This window comes from Vigna angularis, chromosome 6, assembly GCF_016808095.1.
Source record: "Vigna angularis cultivar LongXiaoDou No.4 chromosome 6, ASM1680809v1, whole genome shotgun sequence".
NCBI classification, from domain to species: Eukaryota; Viridiplantae; Streptophyta; class Magnoliopsida; order Fabales; family Fabaceae; genus Vigna; species Vigna angularis.
The window spans coordinates 31,583,730-31,610,034 of record NC_068975.1 but is presented as its reverse complement, the minus strand read 5'-3'; the positions used below and the strand labels follow the sequence as shown (position 1 = coordinate 31,610,034).

Here is a 26,305-nt window from a genome sequence, read left to right as displayed (position 1 = left end):
AAGAAAAAAAGAGCACGCACGAGCCAAGCTTCCTTTCTTTACCTTGACTACCCGGAGTCCTTCTTTGAAACAAAAACTTCCATTTTACCCCAAACCATTGAACATAACCACATTAATGGAAACACAACGTCCATTGAACGTTGACTAACCACTTTCAACACTTCATCTCATTTTCTATAACATATTTTGCCCTTCATTATTTCAACATATTTTCATATTATTTCTTCTAACCCAGAAAATAAAATAAAGTTCAAAAAATAATTTTATTATTTGGTTGAAAGAAAAGTTGATAAGTTCCTTCTCAAGTTAGGTTGAACCAAAACAAAAAGATAAGACTATGAGAATGAAATTGGTTCGAAAACAATAGATGAATGGTGGTGGTTACTTTTGATTTTGGTGTGTTTATGGTGGGGTGAAAGTGTTGGGAATCCAAGTGTGAGTTTAAGTCTCACATTGGATAGAAATAAGAAAGTAGAGCACTATAAAAGATGAAAGACTCATTAACCCATTGCCTTAAGGTTTTTGGTAGAGAGTGGTTGGAATCCCTTATATGGTTGAGCTTAGATTTCATTGGTGTTTGTCTTGTTCTTGATAGACCCAACAGTGATAGTGTTTGTCTTTCTCTTTATAGATGCAATGGTGGTATCAGAGTCTATGATTTGCCTTGATGACCGGCTCAGACGAGTATAATGGTCCCTATATCGAAAGTCTTTCTGGCAAAGGGTATTCAGGTAAGTAAGTCCCGTTGAGAGAGAGTATAGCTATGTAAAAGTCTAAGTCTCACATTAGATTGAGGAGGAGTATATGATGATCCAAAAGAAAAAAGTTTAAATCTATCTTGAATAAAAAAGTTCAACTTGATAGAGGATATACTAAAAGTAAAATGAAAAAAAATAATTAAAAAGGATTTATTTTATTTGAATGTGACAAATGAAAAGTAATATGTATTTGACGAATAAAGAAAATACTTCTTTTCTCATCTGCGTAAGTTACTTTCTACTTTGCATTTTCTCTGAGAAGGTATGTTTAACGCATAAAGCAGAAAATTCTTTCCAGACACCTGTAACACGTAGATCTTACATAAAAGTGTAGCTGTTTATCATTTAACAGCATCTTTCTTTTCTTTCTTTATCAAATAAAGTATACGAAATAATAAAAATTAAAGAATATAAAAGTTAACACCCCTGATCATGTAACATTATTTAAGGAATTAATAAAAACTGCTTTATAAGTTTTCTGTTATGGATAATAATTTAAATTTTATAAAAAATAACTATTTTCTGAATCAGGAAATTTGTAATATATATATTCAACCTACTCCCCATTAAGACGAAGATTCCTAAAATAAACAACGTATATGCGTATAAAATGAAAATTGCTTACCCTCAGACTCAGTTCACATGGAGTTATGGCCTTTTTCTATATTTTGACTGAAAATTTGATTTTTTGTTTTCTATTGATTGCTGTCCGGGAAATTCTCAACTGCTGCCAAGTTATATGGTGGGACAAATTTAATTAATTGATTAAGTCATTGTAATTGTTTTAATTTTTTTATCAGCATTGTAATTGTTTTAATAATTTTTTGATCTTAACTTATTCTTTGATTAGCGTTGTTTTATGCGTTGATCTGTTTATAAAAATATATGTAGTTGCATTATTAAAAGTGACAGCTCAAAGATGTTTTTTTTTTCATTTGAAGAAAAAAGAAGAAAAGAAACAGTAATTCTTCATCTTTTATTCACTCCTGCCATTAGCTTAATCTTTCAATCTAAGTTTCTACACCTCCATATCATTCTTTTAACTATATAAAGTATTTATATTTACATTTACTTAATAGAATTTATATATTTTTATCCAACACATTTCTGTTTGTTTTTTGGTTAATAGAATATTTTAGATATATGTTTTCAAATAGCTTTACATTTGTATGTGTGAAAAAAAAAAGAGACGGTCAGGTTATTTTTAAGATATATATTCCTTTTCTTTATTGAAGAGTCCAAGTCTAAAATTTTTATTTTCATGTACATATATCTAGAATATATAATTGAGTTGATAGTTTGTCGTTGAGGAAGACACCCAGGAGGTATTCTAAATTGATTGAATTTAAAAATTCTTATAAAGTTAATTGTTAAACAATATAAATGTACATATTATCACTATTCATATTTTATTTTATTAATCCAAATAAATATTTTTATTAAATAATGTAAAAATTGCTTTCATAAAGTAAGAGGTCAAAATTGTTACAAGAAAATCATATAATATCCATTAATTAAATTTTCATTTTATTATACTATTAACACATTATTAGAGTACATACATAATCATTCAATCATAGCAACAATTCAACGACTTAAAAATTTTTTTATAATAAAGCTCATTTCAAAACACATGAAACAAGAAATATTGGATTGAAGAGGTAAATTGGTCAAATTTCTGTCTCCAGCTGGCTTTCCACGTAGATCACCTCACATGAGAAGGGACAAGGGAGCCATTGTCGTAGTGGATCCCACAACATTTTCCTACAGTTTCACACAAAATCCAAAAAGAAAAATAAACATAAACTATCCCCTTTTCAAATTTGTTTGAAGAATGCGATATATAGAAACAAACACAATGTGAGTATATAGTAAAATAATAAGCTTCGCTGAAACCATTCAAATATTATCAAAATTCAAATCATATTAAATAATACTTGTTTAGGTTGAATTGGTTCGAGAGTCGGTCGTCCTTCTTTGCTCTGTTCTCTTTTGATCTTCAATCTTTTCCGAGAACGCGATCCACTCCAATGGATTGTTGACATGCAGGAGACACTCCGACGCTCAAGTCAGATATGTTTTATAAAGAGGTTTATATTGTATTAGGATAGAAAAGGATGATTGTAGTTGGACATCAGTTGTCTACTTATAAGGCTTGTGACCGACACGTCTATTGATTAACCATTAGTGCAATATATTTTAGGTAATCAAACTCAATAATTAATCATTAATGTCATTTATTTGTAGAGCGTAAGACAATCTGACCTATTAGTACCTGCTTAATGACAATCAATTCCAATCGGTATACTTCATATAGTACATGAGCCCCCTAGTCCCAGCAAACTCTTTATTAAAAGAGGTGCGTAGGGATTATTATGAACTTTAAAAGAGGTCGCTCACGTTGTATTTAGGGAGTCTATCTTTGATGCTTTAAGTCTTCATTGCTCTATGTACCGAGCGGCGAACTCTAGGAGTTCTCTTTGGATCTGTTCCTTAGACTGAACAGAAAATGCTAAGAGTTCTCTTTGACACTTTTCCCTCTCCAAGAGATTTTCACTCCAAAAAATATGCTTTTAAATAAAGTAAACGTTTCAATATTTATTTTTATAATGAAAAGGCATTGAAACCTGACAAAGCTGAACTTGTTGAGTAGTTGACTGATAATAGTTCTTTTTTGAACTTCCTGCGTTGAATGGGGATTTCTGAAACCATTTTTCTGACTTCCCCCCGAGCGGCTTGAGGCAAGAGTCATTTTTCTGACTTCCTGCATTGAGCGGGCATTTTTGAAGCCATTTTTCTGACTTCCCCCTGAGCGGCTTGAGGCATGAGTCATTTTTTTGACTTCTTGCGTTGAGCAGGGATTTCTGAAGCCATTTTTCTGACTTCCCCCGAGCGGTCCTGAGGTAGGAGTCATTTTGCGTTGAGCGGGGATTTCTGAAGCCATTTTTCTACCTTCCCCCGAGCGGCTTGAGGCAGGGATCATTTTTCTGACTTCCTGCGTTGAGCGGGGATTTCTGAAGCCATTTTTCTGACTTCCCCCGAGCGGTTCTGAGGCAGGAGTCATTTTTCTGACTTGTTGCGTTGAGCGGAGATTTCTGAAGTCATTTTTCTGACTTCCCCCGAACGGTCATTATAACCTGACCAAGTTGAGGTCTGAACCTTCTTGCACATAATATTTTATAATTTAAAATTAAGAGTCGTTAGAACCTAACAAGGTTGAACACAGCTCTGAACCTGTGCATAATATTTTATAATTTAAAATTAAGAGTTGGTAGAACCTGACAAGGTTGAACGCATCTCTGAAACGTCCTGTGCATAATATTTTATAATTTAAAATTAAGAGTCGTTAAAACCTAACATGGTTGAACGCAGCTCTAAATCTGCATAATATTTTATAATTTAAAATTAAGAGTCGGTACAACGTTGAACGCAATTCTGAACGATCCTGTGCATAATATTTTTACTCACAAAAATATGAGTTAAACAAATATATTATAATTTGGAAATTATAATGAAAACTAGAACCTGTCAAGGTTGGATGTATGGTTGAACGTTCTTGAAAGTTCTCAAAACAAAAGACATGCCTTTAGGAATTATGATGAAATTTTTTATTCTTGTTGCAAAACCTGGTGTTGATCCGAAGTAGCGATGTCGAGACCGAGCGCGTCTGGTTCTTCGTGGCTTCATGGGCATGCCGCTCGGCCACACGGTGGGCGCCAAAATGTTTCGGTTGGATTGGTCCGATGGTCGGTCTTCCTTCTTTGCTCTGCTCTCTTTTGATCTTCAATCCTCCCTGATAACGCGATCCACTCCAATGGGTTGTTGACCTGCAGGAGACACTCCGACGCTCAAGTCAGATATGTTTCATAAAGAGGTCTATATTTTATTAGGATAGAAAATGATGATTGTACCTGGACATCAGTTATCTATTTATAAGGCTTGTGACCACCACTTTGATTGATTAACCATTAGAATCCATTTCGATCGGTATATCATATAGTACAATACTTATATTTAAATTATATAAAGTTTCAATCCAGACATAATGTAATTTTATTTGAGCGAAGGAAACGAAAATAAAATGAAAAAACAACAACGTAGGAACGTCCTTTGTTTGAAAATCATGTTTGGCAGTCATATTAAAGTATAATAATTGGTGTTTTATTTGTATTTTTTTGTTTGGGTAATTATAATCAAATAGCCAAACTCGTGGTTTAGACTGTGAACCCAAGAGCGGATAATTGTCCACGCATGGCTTTGTCTGCATCGATTTGCAGACAGTAGCAGAGTGAAATGTCTGCGTTCAAATAATTTCCAACGCCCAAAGAAAAGTATCTGGCAAACAGATGAGGCTGCTGAGGGAGAAAATACAATCCCGTGAAGAAATTGTTTTCTAACCCATCTGAAAAAAAGTTAACATGTCACAATACTTTTAACAACGAAACCAGATGTTTGGCACATGGTAATATTATATATATAGTGGCGGATGCCGACGTAGAAAAAAAGACCACCTTAACAAATTTACAACTTCCATAGATAGAGAGTAGCACTGGTATACTACTCGAGGAGGCTCATTAAAAGCAGCAGAAGGGAAGTTCAAACACCTATACGTAATAATTCTTGAATTTAAAGCGTTCAATTTGAGGGACCTCATAAGCTCACAACTTGGTCAGTGGAATTTTAATTTTTTGGAAAGGAAAAACTGTTGTGATGAGCATAATTAGTCAGACATGGTTGGTCGTTGGTCAGCAAATGCAGGTAATATATAGGTTTTATTTTCTGAGAAATATAGACAGTCTTATAATAAGGGAAATAGTCAATGACGTACGTATCGCACATTGATACATAATTATTAAGAGTTCACTATATACCTCACCGTCAGGTCAAACTGAAATCTTAAATTTCAAAATTTGTATAAAGAAAAGCGTGGAATTATTGATGATGCATAAACAGCAATTATTTAAAGAGTAATTTGAGTTGAATTATTGATGGTGAGAGAGATGTTAGTAATAAAAAGGAGGGAGTAGGAGAAAGAGAGGAGAGGAGAAAAAGGTTAGGGTTGACTAGGATATTGGTTGACGATTAGATCCTGCCCCACGTGGCTTACTTGTGTTGACGTAGAAATATGGTGAGAGGTTAGGTTGTGACAGCAGGGATTGTAGAAAATAAGCAGACCAAATTGCATTCAGAGCCATGCGGCGAACGGCATCATGACAGCTATTTGTTGCGTACGCTCTTTAGACACCTTTTGATGCCTTTCACATTACAATTATTATCCTCATCATTTTATCTTACTTAAATACCTCTTTGCATGCTCTCCAACTTCCATCAGATTCACCTGTTGCAACAATACACATCACTCTCTTCTATATATTGCCCTATCACTTATAACTTTCAACAAAACTTATACATAAAATAATTTGATCTTAGGGATGGCAGATCTAGATCATACAATCACTTATTAATATATAGTTGATTAAATTTTAATCAGTAAACATGACTCATTTTTAAAAAAATCATATGCAATTTTTTAGTTATTTTAATTATTTAATATGTAGTAAGTTATCTGTATGTTTATTGTTAACACTTGTTAATAAATTTATGAGTGTTTTCACTTAAGTAATGCATTATCATGTTTTGACTAATTTATTTATAGTAAATCGAGAATTTGTTTTATTTGTCATCTAAATATAATTTTATCGAATTTCAATAGAAATGATCCAAACTAATATGGTTTTCATTGATTCACTTGCTTTTGTTGGCCAGCTTTGATGTCACGTATTTTCGTGTGTTTGATGAGTTTTTTGGTCTCTTTTCTCAGCCGCAAGGGAGAAAATGTCGTGAACTAATAATATAGTTTTCAGTGACATTGAATGCATGGCACTGCCATTGCCACAATTATATAAATATATATACACACACTCTACATACTTAAATAACTTAGACCTGTTCATTTTTTAATATTTGATATATTAATAAAATAAATTAATAGCTGGGATTCATGGCGGAAATTTTTAATGGTTTTGTAATTTAATTCCAACATAAAATTATTATTTTTTGGTTCAAAACCCTAGTGGAGTGAGTGATGATGACGGTGTTTCTGTTGATGTGGACATAGAGGTGGTGAATAGTAAGATAGACGGTGTGTGGTGATATCTCTCATCATTATTTTTTTCTTCAGCGAACATATTTTTCAAGTGGGCTTGGAGTTTTATTCTGCGTTGTCCGAAATCGTTTAAAGCCCATTCGCTTTCATCTGTCTCCAGTGACTTCAGATTGCTTTTGTTATTTCCTTTTTTTTTGGCCTATTCCATTATTTCCCCAGTCGCAGTGCAGTTGAATTTTGAGTGTTTCATTCTGCACCTCCAAGTGTTTCATCCTGCACCTCCAAATTTTTTTAAAATACCTACATCACCCATCATTAATACCCATAATTAAGAGGATTTAATATTTTAAAAGAAAAAATTAAAAGTGGTCAAAGATTCTGACAGAGATATTATTACCACGCTTTTTCTCTCTCTCTCTCTCATCTCATCCTCAATCTTGGCATTTCATTTCTCCAGACTGCCACACAGCACCAGGACCCTCTCCTCTACGTTTCCTCTTTCATGTAGCACCCAGCACACTGCTTTTCCTTCAAATCGGAAGCTTTCCAGTAGCACCCAGCAGTTTCCTCTTCCATTGTCGCACACACACAGGTTGTCCATTTTCGCAGACATAGGTCGTCCATTCTCGCACAGAGGTTGTCTGTTGGTCGTCCCGTTGGTCGTCACGCGAAGGCCAGAGAGATAGAGGAGCTCATCCAACGCCGGCCAGTGCAGAGAAATATCCACCTACGGTCCCTTTCAACACCCAACGGAGGTTGATTTGTATTGTTTTTTATGCTGGTAGATTTCTTGTGCAGATCTGGTTGAATCAGGTATGAAGAGTTGATAGGGACTGAATCGGATCTCCATAACCGATACAGTCGGATGTCCAGATCCGATAAATGCTGAATCGGTTATGGAGATTCGACTCAGCCCCTATCAATTCTCCATACCCGATTTTATGTTCATTTTTTTTATTTTGTTTATATTATGTTTTAATTTAATATTCAGTTTTTATTTTGCTTTGGTTGAATTATTTGAAATGTTATTATTTTAGATGTTCTTTTATAATAATTATTAATTTTGTGTTTTAATTTTTTTAAATGTTATGTTATAATTATTTTAAATTTTCTGTTTTAATTTTTAAATTTATTGTTATATTTGAAATAATTATTTATTGATATAAAGAAATAATTTTATTTCTTTTAATAAAATAATTTTAATTATTTTAATTTTCCGTTTTAATTTTTAAAATTTTTTGTTCTAATTATTTTATATTTTGTGTTATAGTTATTTTAAATATTTTGTTATAATAATTTTCAAATTTCTGTTTTCTTTTTTTTTTTAATTTATAGTTATTTGATTTTTATTTGAATAAAATTTTTATAATTGAATGAATTATTTATTTATATAAAGATTCAAATTATTTTTTTTATTTTTAATTAAATAAATTTAAATATTTTAATTTATTTTATATTATTTGTTTGAATTATTTTATATTTTCTGTTTTAATTATTTTAAATATTCTGTTATAATAACTTCAAAATTCGTGTTTTAATTTTTTTAAATGTTCTGATTCTAATTATTTTAAACTTTCTGTTATAATTTTTTAATTTATAGTTATTTGATTTTTATTTTAATAAAATTGTTTTAATTGAATTAATTTTTTATTTATATCAAGATTTGAATTAATTTTTTTTATAGTTAGAAGATTTGTTATTTTTTTTTTGTGAAATATTAGATTTTTACAGTTAGTTAAAAATGTTTTAATTACTTTTTGTAATTATTTGAAATATTTATAATTTTGTTAGAGATTTAAGTTATTTTGTTTGTAATAATATATTATTTAATTTTATAATGAATTAGTTAAATTGATTTTATTTGAAATAAATTATTTTGAATAATTTAATATTTTTTATTAGTGAATTTTTTTTAATTATTATAATATTATTGTTAATAAAGAAATTTAGAATAGACATGGCTCGTACTTGAGGAGGTTCCTCTTCACATCGCGGAGAGAGTTCGTCACAGGGTGAGAGGCGGAGACCTACAACTTCTGCTCGTAAAAGACGTGGAGCAGTTGAGTCTGATATTCATGTTGAGGACCATGGAGATGTGAGGTTTCACGAGGATGCAGTTGAGGATCATGAGGATGTTGCTGAAGGTGGATTTCCTGGAGGTCCATTAAACGCTTCAGTATTGACACATTGCATTCACCATGTTGCTTATGCGATATGGCAAGGTCGGGTAAGTGGAAAACTTTAATTTTAATGAATATTGTTTAGTTGAAATAATTTTATACTAAATATTATTGTTTAGGAACGGGACGAGATCAAGTTGATCTCCCATGGGAAGAAGTTCAACAGATTAGAATCCTGCCACGAGGGCATTAGAGACATCGTTAATGGTTCTGGTCTGATGTCTTTGGTGGGCATGTCATATGACTATGTCGATAGGAGTATACGGCTGGCATTTGTAGAGAGATTTCATTTCGAGACTAGCAGTTTCCATCTCCCCGTGGGTGAGATGACTTTGACTTTAGATGATGTGTCATCGTTGCTGCACCTCCCAGTTTTAGGGCAGTTCTGTCATCTAGAGGAAGTAGATTTTGAAGACAGTAGACGCGCCATTGTGGAGCTTTTAGGCGTGGATGGCGGGAGAGCTGGTGCTGGGTTAACTGCAGCTCACAGTGTGAAAGTCAGATTGAGCTGGCTTCGAGACATCTACGCTGAGCACTGTGAATAGCAGTAGTGGGAGTACGCTACCCGGGCATACTTGTTGCATCTAGTTGGATGCAGTATATTTGCTTATAAGACTGTCACATCCATTCGCGTGTCTTATCTTTTGCTCTTTAGAGACGTACACACATGTGGCCTATATGCTTGGGGCGTTGCTGCACTAGCATACATGTATGACCAGTTAGGAGATGCCAGCTTGGCTTCGACCAGACAGATGGTAGGTTATTTGACTCGGTTACAGGTAGAAATTTAGTTTACGAATTGATTTGATTGAAAATTTTCGATGTCGATTATGAAATAATGTATAATTTTTTGTTTTGTAGAGTTGGATATATGAGCACTTCCCTACATTGGGAAGAAGGCGTATGATGTCTTCGTACATGGAAGACAGACCTCGTGCTGCAAAGTGGGAGTCACCGAGGCAGGGTTCCACCCTCTTAGAGGTCATGGTACACTTGGATGCACTTACAATTTACGGCGTTTGTATGTTCTCGGGATGGATCAGGATTGGTGAAACATTGTTTCGACATTTGCCTGAGCGTGTTTTGAGGCAGTTTGGATTTCAGCAGTCCATCCCTCGAGACCCACCCGTTGTTGCAGATGCGGACATACTGGCGACCGATGATGTGTGGTTGCACTATCGTGATCACGTTGTTAGGGGTGTGTCCGTCAGTAGATTCTCATATGATTGTGTTGATGGTTACCTTCGTTGGTTTAGGATCATATCTCATCCTTACATTATTCGTGCTACTGATGACGACCGACCGAGTCTTGCTCCCAAACTCCGACGTGACATTCCTGATGAAGTGTTGCAGCGTCGTAGATCGGCTTCACAGTCTGGTTGCTGGTATGTTTACCTACATTATTTATATTATATAAATTTGTTGTGATTGCTTATATAATTATGTGTCATCGTTATAATGTAGGGTGTAGTGAGGACATTTGGTAAAAGGTTACAACAGATGCTCTCTTGTAGGAAAATTCCCGAGGGGACGATAGGATACACTCATGCACGGGAGCTACTGGATTTAGCTGATGCAGCCGTTGAAGAGTACTCACCGACCAGGATAGCTGCCAGGAATATTCGTGACAAGCATGTTCGTGGAAAACCATCTACTTCAAATTGAATTAGCTTTTATAGTTTTATTGTATCCCATTAAATAATTATTTTAGACTCATTTTTTATGTTATTTTTTCCTGTAAAATAACATTAAATTTTATATATGCATGATATTTAATGTTTCTTTTCATTACATTTTTTAACTAAAACAACATTACATCATGAATCCACTAAGTCAACATAGGAGGTAATAACACCCATCAATTATGAAAATGCTTGCATCCTATTTGTATACGAATATGACCACATTCGCGCCTATGGATAACAATTAGTTGAGCATATCACATCTGTCATAGGCAAAGGACAACCATCTTGTAGTTGAACCTATAAATTCCTTATTAGTAAAAAAATCTTATCATGTTGCAATTAAATATAATAATAATAATATTACCTGTACGAAATGATTGCCGTTAACATGTCCTATACATACTAAGTGATGCTGTCTTACATCAGAAGGCGGTCTGGTACGTAGTGGGAATATCGTATAGTTCTGACTATGTGAAAGACAAACTAGGATGACGTTATATCGATTAACAATTGCATACCCAATGTCTAGTATAGTCATCAACTTCATTGCATTAGCCTATAAGGAATAAAACAAATTGTTATGATAAAACTAATAAAAAAAATAATAAATACATTGTCAAGTATATGAACGCGTACCGCTGACTGTGGGTCCACCATCAAAGACCTCCTGAGCTGTTCTAGTCTATCATAGCCTCCCACTAGTGTCACATATTCATCACGCCACTGACTCAGTTCTTTATAAAGATCATTTCGTATAATGGGCCAAGAATCTTCCCCGAGCCCTAATGACGCAGCAATGCATCTATAGCCACAGTGACCATCAGCAATGACATCAACAACATTGAGAATGTATGGTTGACAAATAGGATGAAATTGGTTTATCATAGGTACTCTCCTTCGTTGCCTAGGTTTATCCTTTAGTTGAAATTTGTTTTTTGCAGACGAAGATTCAATTGTTGACTGAAATGTGTCTACATGCTCAAAATATGAGGGATCACGCTTTGTAGACCTCTCTGTTCTCTAAAGTTTTTTCTTTTGTGCATCCTTCGTCTTAACTTTATGCAATGGAGGTATCATAGATGTCATTGCAGGACAAACAATGTCAAGTAACTTTTGTTTAATTGTCACTTTACCTCCAATCTCAACCTCCTTAAAGTTTTCTTCAACCATAGTCACCTCATGTTGTATGGATAACTCTGGTTGTGATTCATTCGATACAATATCTGAAATAGACAATCTTGTCCACATCACATGAAATTCACCCAAAGGAATCATACCAGGGGCATAACGTGCTAATTCACAGGCACATGGGACACCATACGTCCGTCTAAGTATGCATCCACATCTTCCCGTATTGAGACCTATAAGATTTACTCGTTCTAATTCTTTAGCTATTAGTCCTAAAGCATATCTGGATACTCGTCCAACAAGTTTTTTGTATTTTATGCCTTTATAAGCTTCACTCATAAGATTCAGACTAATTTCGAACGACGCTTTGATCTTATTATGTTGCAACACAATTACATTATGAATGGCATCCCAACAAGAACAAAGATCTCTCATACTGTTTCCCAATACTTTCTTTAAGTTCCAATGAGCAGACTCAACCCTAACAAAAATAAATCAACAATATTATCAAATATTCAAATACAGTGTAAACTAATATAACATTAAAACATACATGTTCGTTGTTGTATTCCCTAAATGCATAACTTTGTTTGTCCATGCCTTCACAAAGTAAGTATTGTATGGAATAATCCAAGTATTGTTCACATATTCAAATAATAAAGGGCATGAACGACAGGTGTATTCAAAGTGATTCACACAGTCCCCAAACATAGATTCATCTTCACAATCCATGACGTTCTCCCATTCTTCCATTATGACATCCCATGCTTCCTTACAATCAAGTAACATTTTGCACTTCGCTTTGACATTTTTTTAAATATGGAAGCGACATAACAACTGATATGACTGAGGAAAGACATTGTCGATGGAATTCATCAAAGACAAGTCTATATCGCTGACAATGACTTGTGGACCGGTATCAGATGTCAAAAATAAACCTCTAAGCTTTTGAAGAGCCCAAGTGAAATTATTTTGACGCTCAATTGATAAGAATGCAAATGCGACTGAGTAGGTTAACCCAGTAGATGTCATACCAACAATCTCTAACAATGGCAACCAATATTTATTTGTTTTGTAAGTTGAATCCATTAACAAAACAACATTAAATGCATTCAATAACATGATTGCATCAGGATGTGTCCAAAAGAGGTCACTAACAACCTCAGAATCCTCCGCACATCTACTCCAATGTATGTAATTATCTCGATCCAACATCATCATCAATTGTTGCAGCTCAGTTCTCGACCCTCTCAATGAGCGTTTATATGTATACCTTGCTGTGTAAAATTGTTTTATTGTAGTTACATTATGCTCATTATTTTGTTTCAGAGTCAACAAAATATTTGCTGGTGTTACTTGGGTTTTAGTCATATCAACAAGTACTGCTTGTTCAGTAGGATTTAACCTACTAGCATAAGGATGCCCCACTAAAGTTTTTGCTAAATCGTGGTTATGGTATCCACATATCACTTGTAATACCCATCCATCGCCATTACCAGATGGTTTGCCCCTTAACTGAAAAGGACACTCACATTTTCGGGTGCCATATGCACTAGGTTGGTCAGGTTTGTATTTTCTATATTTTCCGCCTCTTTCACATCCTAGCAACACAAACGTCTTCCTCCCAGGTTGACCGGTAGCTTTATCGGATCTTATAGTCACCACAACAAATCCTAGATTATATGCAATCCCTTTTACCCATTCAGTTAAGTTTTCACGAGAAGAAAAAAATTTATTTGTTGTGAAATTATTCGTCAGATCTTCCTCAGCAACCTCATTTATAAATGATGAAAATTCTGATAGCATGATACAATTTATTTCAGAATCCATCCCATAATGATATTCGTCCATTTAAATTATAATCACCTATAAAAAATAAAAAAAATAAAACAATAAATTTATAATTTATAATTATATTATAAAATCAAAAACTAATACAATAATTATACAATTATAAATTTATGAACAATATAATCTAACTTAAATCAAACACCTAGTTAAATAAACTTAAAACTATATAAAAAATTATTAAAAATTTTCATAACAATTTTTATATCTAAAACTTATAAAAATTAAATATTTAAAATGCATTTTTTATATTAACAACAAATAATAATTATAAAAATAAAGTTATCTAGTTTTATTCAATTTTTATATTAAACAAACCTACTTAAATAATATTCATAAAACAACATGCAAAATTATGAAAAATTCGTAACAATTATTTTTTAAAAATTACATATTATCTAATTATATTATAAATTCATAAAAATTATACATATACTTAAATATAATTATAAAATAATAAAATAATAAAATAATATATAAAATAACTAAAAATTATATAAATAAATGAATGGCTGTCAAATATCTTATGGAAATCTAATATATTATATATTGTTCCATCTTCAATTTTTTAAATAAATGCTAATATAATAATTGAGTATTCAAATAGCTAACTCAGTTTTTCTCCATGAAAAATGTATGGTCAGCACTATTACTATAAAATAGTTACTAAATAAGATAGACGAAAAATTTTCATTATCGGATATGAAAATCCGATATATATATATATATATATATATATATATATATATATATATATATATATATATATATATATATATATATATAATCGAATTTCCATATGAGATTGGTAACTGAGTTTTTTTATGGTAAATTACTTTTATTAATTTTAATAAATTTAGAAAACAAAATTATATCAATTAAAAAATATCTAATTTCATTATAGACTAATACAAAATCATAAATAATTTTAAAATTAATAAAATAATTAAAATAATAACATAATTAAAGTTTTATGTATAATATTAAACATGTATCGGATATTGATACCTGAATTCTCACTATCGGATCTCCACGTCTGATTCTTATGCATTTGGTTATTCTCAATTTGTTTCAAAATCATATGTAAGATCAAAAATTAATTTAAATATTAAAAATAAATAAACTAAATAAAGTAAACAACATACATAATATTTAATATAATCTAAGTTGAGTATCGGATATGTATATCCGAAATTTCATATAATCGGATGTCCACATCCGATGCGCATCAATCGAATCTCCACATCCGATAAGCATCATCGGCTATCCGCAGTCGATGAGTTCATATCGTTTTTTCGTTTTTACACGTTTATAACTTCATTTTCGGTAGCATGCAAACATATTAATGAAACTAAATTACATCTCCATCAGTAATAATCCAACCATGAAATCTATCTATGCACACAGATTAAAAACAAATACTAACCTCTTTCTACAGCAAAAACACAAAGAAGAATAAGGTAATCCGAAACTGCACCAACACAAAGAGTCAAGCTGCCAATACACCACTCCAAACTGCACACTCGAACAATACTTCTCTTTAGATAATACTCAATCACTCTCAAGAAAAAAAATATTATCAAAGTCATGTGAAGAGTTGTGAAAGAGCGTATGGTTTCTTTATAAAAAAAATGGGATGCAAGATGTGTAAGGGTGAGGGGTGCAGGAATGAAGGGTCCAAGGAGTGCAGGGGTGAAGGGGTATAGAGGAGCAGAATGCATGTTTCTTAATTGGTGGAAAATAGAGGTGGAGTCAATGGTGGTACGGAAATTTTCAATAATCAAAAGATTAAACTTTTAAACTTTTTATTAATTAAGGACATTTTAGGAAATTGAAGGTGCAGGATGAAATCCTTGGAGGTGCAGGATGAAACACTCTTGAATTTTCTGGGCTAGATTTCCAATTCGTGCTTTGTATTTGGGTTGTTTCTTCATGCACCTCCCAACGTTTTTTTTTTTCATTTTCAATTTTCGAAATGTTACGTTTTTTCTTTTACGGTTTTTAATGAATTTTTCTTTCAACGAATTTTGAAATTTGTTGAAATTTTTTTTAACAAATTTTGAAATTTAAGGATTGTTTAAAAGGTTTAATAAATTTTGAAATTTGTTGAAAGTTTTTTTTTAATAAATTTTGAAATTTATTAAAAAATTTAAAAAATATTTTAGCGTATTATAAAAATCGTTAAATATTTTTTAATAGATTTTAAAATTCATTAAAAAAATAGAATATAGGATTTTTTTGAATATTTTAAAATTTTAAAAAAAATTAGAAGTGAATAAATAAATATCCTTGTACTTGGACTATTGTCCTTTGGATCCAAAAGAAATTGCAGCCCAGATGGGTGGTGCTCATTATGTACTTCTTATAAGACGAAGACAGTAGAAAAATCAATTAAAAAGATAGAAATAAGTACAAAAAAATGAAAGTTGATAGTTTCTTTATATAATATATCGATCAAATTATTTTCAACAGTACGGATTAATCAGTGAAGGATTGCTATAATTTGATTAAGAGTTTTTTAAGTTTCAGTTTTTAAAAACTCGTTTACGGATTAATCAAATTATTTAATCTCATGATGATTACTTGAACCAGTAATCCACAGCTTAACAATGCAGAAAGCAAAAGCAACAAGCAAGCAGAACAAAACCAAAAGGGAATAAAAGCAAAAGAACACTATAAAAGCAACTCTTCACTAATATTCTTATTTTCTTTCCGCTCTCACCACCTATACTTCTTACTTGTGTCTACTTCTGATTCGAAAAACCATCAAGTGATTCAGAAAGTCTCTCATGGCTGTGCTTCTCATTCACACAATCTCATTATCACTACTCATTTTCTCATCATCTTTCACTCTCACAACATCTCAGTCCAGCGTGTGCAGAACATCCTGCGGGGACATCCCCATCAAGTATCCCTTCGGCATCGACGACGGATGCGGAAGCCCATACTACAGACACCTTTTTGCATGTTCCAACTCGGGAAAACTCGAACTCAGAACCCCTTCGGGAAGATACCCGGTTCGCAACGTTAGCTACGCTGATCCACACGTTGTGGTGACCGATCCCTTCATGTGGAGCTGCGAGGATGGTGAGAGGTTTCGTCCCACTAGACCCTTCAGCTTGGACAGCAGCACCCACTTCAAGCTCTCTCCTCAGAACGAGTACATGTTCTTCAACTGCAGTGAGGACAACGTCATCATTCAGCCCAAGCCCATGTTCTGCGAGCATTTCCCTGAACACTGTGACTCTTCCTGTGACAGTGCTAGCTATCTGTGCAGACACTTGCCTGGGTGCTCCTTTGCGCTCCCTCGCAGTACTTGTTGTTCGTACTATCCCAAAGCCACCGAGTCTCTTAGGTTGATGCTTAAGTATTGCACCAGTTATGCTAGCGTTTATTGGAAGAACGTTGGTGCTCCTATGTCTGATGATCAGGTTCCGGAATATGGTATCAGAATTGATTTTGATATACCTGTTACCACGCGCTGCCTTCAGTGCCAGGATCCGTTGAAAGGAGCTGGAATTTGTGGATTTGACACGCGGAACCAGAGCTTCACGTGTCTTTGTAAGGATGGAAACTCCACAACTCATTGCAAAGGTATATGTTCAAGTTCAATAATATTTTAAGATTATACTCATCATTTGTTTCTTCACTATTATACAGCACAAAACCACCACCTATAATCAAATTAACTACCAAGTTTTAGTCCTCAAATGGCCTTATCAATACACATCGATTGGCTGTTAATTTGTTATGTTTTTGTCTCAAATGTTCAAGTTTTAAACTTTTCACAGACAAATGATTGGGTTTTAAGTGTTTAAATTTTACTTTAGTGTGTAATAGACTATTGGTTGTTTGACAGATTTTGACATTGCAAGGCACAATAGGAGGGTCCATGTAATAGCAGGTACAGAGATTAAAAACGGTTGATAGAGATATAATTAATGTGAGATTTTGAAGTGGATGATTAGGCTTATGTTTGGAATTGCGGCTGCAGGGACAGTTACGGGCGTTTCCGTTGCCGGTGCATTTGGAATTGGAGCTGCTGTTTGGTACTTGAAGAAAGTGAGAGCTAAAGCACCAGTCACATGTGGTGTCCAAAGCAACGAAAATAGGCTATTCTGAAGAAAACCAAATGATGTGAACCAGACGACATCTGTCTTTTGTTACTTTTTCATTGTGTTTATTTATTTATATATACCACAATTATACAGTCATAGAATTGGGTCCCAATTTTTCCGAGTTTGATATGGTCTTCTTTACTAATGTCGGTTTTATGTATATATAGTCTATTAGAGAGAAAGTACTCTGCTGGAGAATCATATCCTTTACACTTTTTCTTACAACAATCCTTACGAAACGAATCTAGCATGTGTCACAATTCTACAAAGGAGTTAATTGGCCTACTCTGATACATGACTCCAAATCGAGTCTTCGGGAATCAACCAAAACAAGAAAAGCGAGAGAGAAACATACAAATGCAGCATGCAAGACAAAACTAGCACGGTTTACCAACAACACAAGTTAGGGGACCTGCGTTTAGAGTTATAGAAGGCACCAATGAAGCAGGTGCAGCAGTAAAAGATTGAGAAGGTGGATAGTTTGGGTCACAACTTCCATAGCCTGATGGAACAAAATAAGCACCGTTTAGGAATGCATCCTTAGAAGACCTCCATTTCCAACTCTTCAATTTTCCCTTCATTTCCCTTTTGGTAACCTGTCATCCAAAGCCAATTCAATTTGTACTGCCATGTATTAATGGGATATGGTGTTTCATTTCATGTTACTTTGATTGTATCCTTTTCCTTACCTGTTTTGAAGCAGGGTTATTCGGAGCTACATAGTAGTTTGCTTCACTTAGAATGGTTGGGTTAGAACTCCCCCCTATGGCATACATCTTCCACCCATCATATTTGTTGTTCACCACATGGGCATAACCAAATCTCACCCTGCATGAATACAAACAAGTTAATAGATATACCTTTTTTAAACCCGTTCTTTGGAAATTCAATCTATAAAATACACTCTCACCTTGGCATCCTCTCAATTAGACCACTACCAAATCGGTTGAAGGCAATTGTTACTTTCATTATTTTATCTGCTGTGTATTCATCGCTGTGTCCTAGCAGCATAACCTGCAGTCAAGGAATCTTTAGTCAACAATACGTACATAAGAAAAAGATACTCCATATATAATGAAAGGGGTGATGATATCGGAAGTTACTAATAACGTTTTAAGGTCAATCTACCTAGATTAAGGGACATTTATAGCAGTGTAGTGTTGAATGATATTGTTTTTTTTGGTAAGAATGGTAATGCTTACTTTGTCATGCTGGGTAAAGTAATTGTTAGAAATGGTAATCGCAGTTGAGGCATGAATAACGTCAATCAAGCCATCAACACAACGAGCCAAAAAACAGTGATCAATCCAAACATTTGAGGAGGCAAATATGCTAATGGCATCTCCATCAGAGCCAAGGCGATGACCAACATGAGACGTGGTGCTCATTACAAGGCCAGCTTTGCCTGGTCTGCAATCATGGATGCTAATTCCATGTATGATAATATGGCTAACACCTTGTATTGTAATGCAGGGGCCATTAGCAATCTCCACTTTAGCACCTCTTCCATCAATGGTCTTGTAGCTATTCATGATAAGCTCGTTCTTGAGCTGAATAGTCATATCTTTGGCAAAAATGATCCAAAGGGGTTGTGTTTGGACCACAGCATGACGAAGTGTGCCTGCTTTTGGTTTTATGGGATCATCAGAGGGATCTGTGACTTGATATATTGCTCCATATTTGCCTCCAATGGCATCACTTCCAAAGCCAATGGCACAATCAGCCAAGGCTTGGCGATTTGATGCCCAATTGGATTTGGCAAGCCTGCATGAGTCTATCTTGTTCAGGACTGCAGCTTGTGATGAAGATGCAAGGTTTAGTATGAAGCATGAAAGCAAGAGGAGTAAGGAAGAGGTGGCCATGCTTCAAAGCCTGAGACAACCAATATTGGAGTGAGTTCTATTAATAGATGTTTGATGAGGTTCTGCATTCACTTTAGAGCTTTGACTTTTAATTTCTCTGCTTTTGTTAATCGAGCTAACCAAAACGTGGATGCACGAGTGCTGCTTCTTTGACTCTGCTAATTGCCGATTACCATCTAAAATTCCACTCAAGGATGACAAAAATGCAAATCTCATGCTTTAAATTTTATTCTACACTGATTAAATTTCTGAATGTACCAAATTATTTAGTCTTTGACTTTCACAAATATATTTCAATTAAGTATATCTTAATGAGATTGCTCGTTTAGTTCGACCACTAACATTATAAAATTAATTTCCCTGGAAAAAATTTGTAAAACTAATGATTTTAGTCACTAATTTGATCATAATTAATTATTAATTGGGTAGTGATGATGAAGCACAAAAACATTGGGAACTAAATTTAATAATATGCACCAAAGCGTAACCAAAAACACTAATAGTTTGCAAAAGAAATATATTAAGGCTTTCGTTTGTAAACTATTATAAATATTTGTTTTACTTTTAAAATAAATTATAAAGTATTTAATTTCTGTATTATGTGAAAGTTATTTAAATTATTTTTTTAAAACAAATAACGTATAAAAATTATATTACAGTGAACTGTTAAATTTCAAGATTTAAATAAATATATAATAGCATCACTAAATGTAACACATTTACTTAAAAAATAATAAATAATTTGGATTTTCTTCCAAAGAAAAATAAATATACTGTACTAAAAAAGTTGACTTTAATCCTTTTTTAATAATTTAAATGGTTTTTCTTTACATTAATTATTTTAGCTAGACTGGCTCTCTTATATTTTTTATCCGATAGGTCAGTTGGATTCAATTTTCAGATTATTAATACAAGCTAGTAAGTTATAATGTGTAACCTAAAAAGAACAAGTATATATATATATATATATATATATATATATATATATATATATATATATATATATATATATATATATATATATATATATATATATATATATATATATATATATATATATATATATATATATATATATATATATATAGATTTGTTAACGCGCGTATTCAGTTGGTACATTTTAGTAATGTGTACCGGGTTTTAGTAGACAAAAATATCCTTATATATCATGGATTCTAAGTTTTAAGGTTAAGGATATTTTAATAATTTTCATTCTCAAAACAAAAAAAAAGAAACCCTTATTCACCTCTCACATTCCTCTCAACCCTTTCTTTTTCATCTCTCGCTCCAACCTTTTCTCTGTCATCGTTACTGTAGCCCCAATTAAAAAAATCAGAAACCGTTAAACAATCTTACAAAAAATGATTTTATAATGAGTTTTCATTTTATAATTTTTGTCTTATCTAATTTTATCTATTTTTCACAAGCATAAAGGAATTGGTAATTGACTGGAAAAAAATCAGAAATACTCAATTTCTTACAAAAAAAAATGATTTTATAATGAGTTTTCATTTTATAATTTTTGTCTTATATAATTTTATCTAATTTCACAAGCATAATGACATCAAAGGAATTTGTAATTGGCCTGGAAAAAATCAGAAACACTAGTTGTTAAATAATTTCTTACAAAAAATGATTTTATAATGAGTTTTCATTTTATAATTTTTGTCGTATATAATTTTATCTAATTTTCACAAGCATAATGACATTCGAAGAAATTGGTAATTGGTTTGGAGGGTTTTTTTTAGAGATGATGATTCAACATATGCAGATGATAAAATTAGAGAGGTTAGTGAAGATAGTGAAATTGAAGAGATCTTGAATGAACCTTTGACTGAAGGTGAATATGTCAATGACTCAAATCTTTACAAAGGCAAATTGTTTAACGGCAAGTGTTACTGATTTTTTCAATTGGAGCTACAGTATGGATGACAGAGAAAAAGATTGGAGGGAGAGAGATGAAAAAAAAGGGTTCAGAGGAATGAGAGAGGTGAGTAAAGGTTTAGGGTTTTTTGAGAATGAAAATTATTAAAATACTCTTAACCTTAAAACAACTTAGAATCCATGATATATAAGGTGCTAAAATATACTAACTGAAAAAATAAGCTTACTCGCATTAACAACTCGTTACTAAATCAATACATAATTTCTTTTCTGTTCAAATGTTGAGTTTTACTGTTAGGAGAGAAATCATATAATCAATGTAATTGATTCCCTTCTTCCAACAATATTAATGTTTTCAAACTTATTTCCCGAACCCCTTCTTTCTTCTTAGTTAATCTGATTTCTTACGTTCAATTAAATTATTTATTTGTTTGGACGAGTATCTTAATAAAATGAGTTTCTTCATAAATTATAATTAATTTATATATAACTTTATAAAAATTCTCTCATTTAAATTATTTGAATTTTTATTTTTAATTTATATATAATTAAAATTAATTTATATGCAAACTAATTTGTAAAAATTTTTATATAATTTTTCTCAATTTATATAATTAATTATGCACACTCTAATTTTAACTTATACAAAATTCATTTCATTTTATTCTTATTTATTTTTTGTAGGGAAAAGTTTGTCCGCGTCCACAAACATATACTAAACCTTATATAACAATGTTTTCTTCATAGATAATATTTCTTTTAACAATTTTTTTTGACAACTTTTAACAACAGTCTAATGTGATAATTTGTGATTGGTCCGTTTCAAATAGACAGACTAATAAAATAGTGACATATAATCTATTGTCAAAAAATTGTTAAAAAAATTGTTAATATATCATAGTTCATACTTTGATAAAAATCCATACAAATTTTTTTCAATTAATAAAATTATTTATTTTTTGGGCAGGCCTAAATTTAATCAAACTTTAAGAAAATCACACAAAAAAAAGTAGCATTTTTTGTTAAGAGTCTTGTACCACTTTTTAATTAAAAAAATAGGAAAAGAAAAACAAAACGGCAAAACTTTCAATTTATGCCAAAGACGTGAACAAGAAAAGTCTACATGATACGAGGGCTATAATTTTTATATTAATTTACGTTTAAATAAAATTAATGGACAACTTATATTAAAACAAAGTTACTTTTAACAGTAGCTATAATAATAGGATTGTAAATATATTTTTATTCAATAAATTTTATCAAGTTAGTTTTTATTTAACTTATTTACCTACCCGCGCTCTAAAATCTAATAATTAGGAATTATGGTTTCAATATATTTACATCTTATTATCTTGATTTGGAAACTGCAAAAGTTTTAATGGCTTCCACGAGCTATTAGTTTATTATATGGCAGGGATTATAGCACTAAATAACTTGCTGAAATTAAGAGTATAATATACAATTATTTAAATAAAGAACATAAGTTAATTATAATAATAGAAAATGATCCAGATGCACCATGCTAGGGTTGCACCAACATTTTCACACTCTGCTGCTATGTATAAAAATGACTGAATTGAAGAAACAAAATGATGAAAATAAATAAAGAAAAGAGGTAATTAACAAGGTTTGTGAAGAACACAGTTGAGTGGCCCTGCATTGAGAGTTAAGAAGGGCACCATGGATGCCTGGGTGGCTGTGAAAGTTTGAGCAGATGAATACAATGGGCTGCAACTTCCATACCCAGATGGCACAAAATAAGCACCATTTAAGAATTCATCTCCATAACTCCTCCATTTCCAATTATTCCACTTTTCACTACTTTCCCTCTTCGTAACCTATTATCAACGGATCAACTGTTACTTTCAAATAAACAAAAATATTCAATCATTCTTTTCTTTTTCAAAGTAAAGCCTAAAAAAATTATAAGATTTTTCATACACGTCTTATAAATGGTGTGTTCCTGTGTCTATGAAATATAATAAAGAAAAGAAACATCAACCACATTCACTAAAAACGCTTAAGATTCTGTGAGAAGTGGCGGTGGCTTTTTTAGTTACCTGTTTTGCAGCAGAATCATCTGAAGCCTTAAAATAGTTGCCTTCACTGAAAATGGTAGGGTCGGCACTGCCACCAATGGCATACATCTGCCACTCGTCATACCGGTTGTTCACCACATGGGCATAACCAAATCTCACCCTGCATGCATTTCATCATCCAAATAACTAAATATATCAATATTAATTTAAGGAAATGAACAAAAATAAATAAATTCAAACCATTCTTTTACCTTGGCATTCTTTCTATTAAGTCACTGCCAAAGTGGTTAAAAGCTACTGTTACTTTCATTACTTTATCCGCGCTGTATTCATCGCTGTGCCCTAGCAGCATCACCTGCAAGGAGTGCATACAACAAACGATCCTTAATATCAGCCTCTGGATACAAATTATACAAAGTTTCTTAAGTGAACAAACCCTATTTTAAACACAAAAAGCTGTTAGAAATTCTTCTATTAACTCTTTCTATGTTATTGGTAAAGTAGTTATTGGTTATACATGATGAAAAAGAAAAGATGTTTTTCATATTTCTTACTTTGTCGTGGTGGGTGAAGTAATTGTTAGAGATGGTGACTGCAGTTGAGGCATGAATAACATCAATGAGACCATCGGTGCAACGAGCCAAAAAGCAATGGTCAATCCACACATTGGAGGAGGCAAATATGCTGATGGCATCTCCATCAGAGCCTTCACGATACCCAACATGCTCAGGAGTGCTCCTAACCATGCCACCATCACCAGGCTTACAATCATGAATGCTGATTCCATGTATGATTACATGGCTAACACCTTGTATAGTAATGCAAGCCCCGTTTGCAATCTCCACTTTGGCTCCTCTCCCGTCAATGCTTTTGTAGCTATTCACCATGAGCTCATTCTTCAGCGAGATAACCATGTCCTTGGCGAAAGTTATCCAAAGGGGTTCTGTTTGGATTGCACCATAACGAAGTGTGCCAGGTTTTGGGTCTACAGGGTCATCAGAAGGATCGGTGACTTCATATACATCACCAAACTTTCCTCCTATGGCATCTTTGCCAAAGCCAATTGCACAATCCGCCAAGGATTGGCGATTAGAAGCCCAATTCGTTTTGCCTCGCCAACATGAATCTATTGTGTTCATCACAACATTCTTAGGGCTGCTCTCGGTGATATAGCTTGGAATGGGAGAGAGGGCATCGAACTCCTTTGTTGAATCTCTGTTATTCAGTGGTGAAGCTAAAGTGAGTAGAGAGCATGCTGAGAGCATTAGGAGAATGGTTAAAGTGGCCATAGCTTGAGAATTTGATCGCTGGCGAAAGGGTGATGGAGTTATAAATATGGATGGCAAATAGAAGAGTAAATCAAGAAGGTGGTGCACACGATTTGAAGAAGGTCATGCATGCTGTGAATTGCTTGATTTGAGAGTTACTCGTAGGAATTGATTGGTGTAGATTAATCCAACAAAGACGTGGGTTGGTTGACTAATGATTGCAATCTATGGTTATATAGCTGCTAAACAGTGACAACACATTCATGAATCTTGTGTATCTATGATTGTAGAACCAAAATTACCAATTCAACGGATGGGGTTATGTTGTATATAATAAGTTAGTGGTGGACTGTGTTCAATGAAACATGCTCGCCATATACACAACCATTGAATAAACAAGATACATTGACAGATTATAACATATCCTCGTGACAAGATCAAATGAAACTTTAGGTGTCAACCTTAGTAAACAGATTTTTTATTTACTTTTGACAACAAATAATTTTAATCAATGTAAACATTCTTCCATATGTGTGTATATATATAATCATTGAATATTTTTCCATTGTCTTACCAATCATCTTCATTAAATTTTATATAAATTACATATCTATAACAGATTAATCTTAGGTAAAATTCACTTATAATTAGAAAATTATCATATATAATAACTTATTTTTAATATAGTATTAAATATTTTTCAATAAAATATTTTAATTTAATGGTTAGATGGTTGTAATTTAACATTTGCGAACTTATTACAAGACTCCAGTTAGAAGTAATTAATGATATATGTTCTATTTTATAAGACTCAATCCATAATATCTCTTGTATTAATTACTTTTTGTAAAATATATTTAGTTCTGAGATAAACTTCAATAAATAGTAAATTAAATATATTTATGTATGAAAGTGTAACTTCTTTTCTATCAAATTTATTTTTGAAAAGATTATGTTAACAATTTCTATGCACAGTCACCAAATATAACAAACTTCAACAATTGGATTGATAGAATTAGCATTTTATAAAAAAAAATAGTAAATATTTAATTTGACCAAGTTTTACATTTGGTCTAAACAGGTCCTAGCTCTCCATATATTACATTATTGGTAAAAAACAATTAAAAACTAAGATATGTTTCATTTGTCATAAATATTTATAGCAATACTTACCAAGTTTCATGGAAATTAAAAAGTAACATGGTATTTCTACTATAAATTTTAATTATTTATCGCATTATGTGAACAAATAAGAGTAGTGGGATATTTTTATCACATTGATATTTTTTAATTTCAAAAAGTTAGATTCCAACTTCCCATATGAGAACAATTTTGAAAAAAACTTGATTTTCTCAAAAAGGTTATTTTAAAATATAAACAAAGCATTAGAAATTTCAACTTTAGATTCCTCGAAAACTAAAATGTTTTT

The 26,305-nt window shown here is 32.4% G+C and overlaps 7 protein-coding genes across 11 annotated transcripts; 3 read left to right on the top strand and 4 right to left on the bottom strand.

Annotated features, from left to right (window-relative positions):
- Positions 1–667: 667 nt before the first annotated feature.
- On the top strand, positions 668–9,589 carry LOC108341637 (protein MAIN-LIKE 1-like). The gene is made up of 3 exons (XM_017579297.1): positions 668–731; positions 8,841–9,091; positions 9,164–9,589. Exons 1-3 carry the CDS (start codon positions 668–670, stop codon positions 9,587–9,589), a joined length of 741 nt encoding a protein of 246 aa, XP_017434786.1.
- LOC108342224 (protein MAINTENANCE OF MERISTEMS-like) lies at positions 5,828–10,832 on the top strand. Of its 5 annotated transcripts, XM_052879236.1 has the most exons (6): positions 5,828–5,986; positions 7,322–7,645; positions 8,807–9,091; positions 9,164–9,823; positions 9,906–10,429; positions 10,559–10,832. In XM_052879236.1, the coding sequence occupies exons 4-6, from the start codon at positions 9,752–9,754 to the stop codon at positions 10,707–10,709; spliced, it is 747 nt and encodes a 248-aa protein (XP_052735196.1). In that variant the 5' UTR covers positions 5,828–5,986; positions 7,322–7,645; positions 8,807–9,091; positions 9,164–9,751; the 3' UTR covers positions 10,710–10,832. The 5 variants fall into 5 exon arrangements, with proteins under 5 accessions (XP_052735196.1, XP_017435447.1, XP_017435450.1 ...); XM_017579958.2 differs by lacking the exon at positions 5,828–5,986 and having other exon boundaries at positions 6,950–7,619; XM_017579961.2 differs by lacking the exon at positions 5,828–5,986 and having other exon boundaries at positions 6,950–7,645.
- A 917-nt stretch (positions 10,833–11,749) lies between these two features.
- On the bottom strand, positions 11,750–12,646 carry LOC128197563 (uncharacterized). The gene is made up of 2 exons (XM_052879627.1): positions 12,411–12,646; positions 11,750–12,338 (listed from the first exon to the last, which is right to left on the bottom strand). Exons 1-2 carry the CDS (start codon positions 12,644–12,646, stop codon positions 11,750–11,752), a joined length of 825 nt encoding a protein of 274 aa, XP_052735587.1.
- A 24-nt stretch (positions 12,647–12,670) lies between these two features.
- LOC108341636 (PKS-NRPS hybrid synthetase cheA-like) lies at positions 12,671–13,708 on the bottom strand. The gene has a single exon (XM_017579296.2). The coding sequence runs from the start codon at positions 13,706–13,708 to the stop codon at positions 12,671–12,673; it is 1,038 nt and encodes a 345-aa protein (XP_017434785.2).
- Positions 13,709–16,430: 2,722 nt separating this feature from the next.
- LOC108342119 (uncharacterized) lies at positions 16,431–18,810 on the top strand. Its single transcript, XM_017579826.2, has 3 exons — positions 16,431–17,299; positions 17,565–17,609; positions 17,700–18,810. Exons 1-3 carry the CDS (start codon positions 16,495–16,497, stop codon positions 17,825–17,827), a joined length of 978 nt encoding a protein of 325 aa, XP_017435315.1. The 5' UTR covers positions 16,431–16,494; the 3' UTR covers positions 17,828–18,810.
- Positions 18,201–19,685, bottom strand: LOC108342120 (putative pectate lyase 2). The gene is made up of 4 exons (XM_017579827.2): positions 19,026–19,685; positions 18,734–18,837; positions 18,513–18,651; positions 18,201–18,419 (listed from the first exon to the last, which is right to left on the bottom strand). The coding sequence occupies exons 1-4, from the start codon at positions 19,683–19,685 to the stop codon at positions 18,201–18,203; spliced, it is 1,122 nt and encodes a 373-aa protein (XP_017435316.1).
- Positions 19,686–23,158: 3,473 nt separating this feature from the next.
- On the bottom strand, positions 23,159–24,747 carry LOC108341635 (putative pectate lyase 2). The gene is made up of 4 exons (XM_052879379.1): positions 24,163–24,747; positions 23,860–23,963; positions 23,618–23,768; positions 23,159–23,407 (listed from the first exon to the last, which is right to left on the bottom strand). The coding sequence occupies exons 1-4, from the start codon at positions 24,745–24,747 to the stop codon at positions 23,189–23,191; spliced, it is 1,059 nt and encodes a 352-aa protein (XP_052735339.1). The 3' UTR covers positions 23,159–23,188.
- Positions 24,748–26,305: the final 1,558 nt, after the last annotated feature.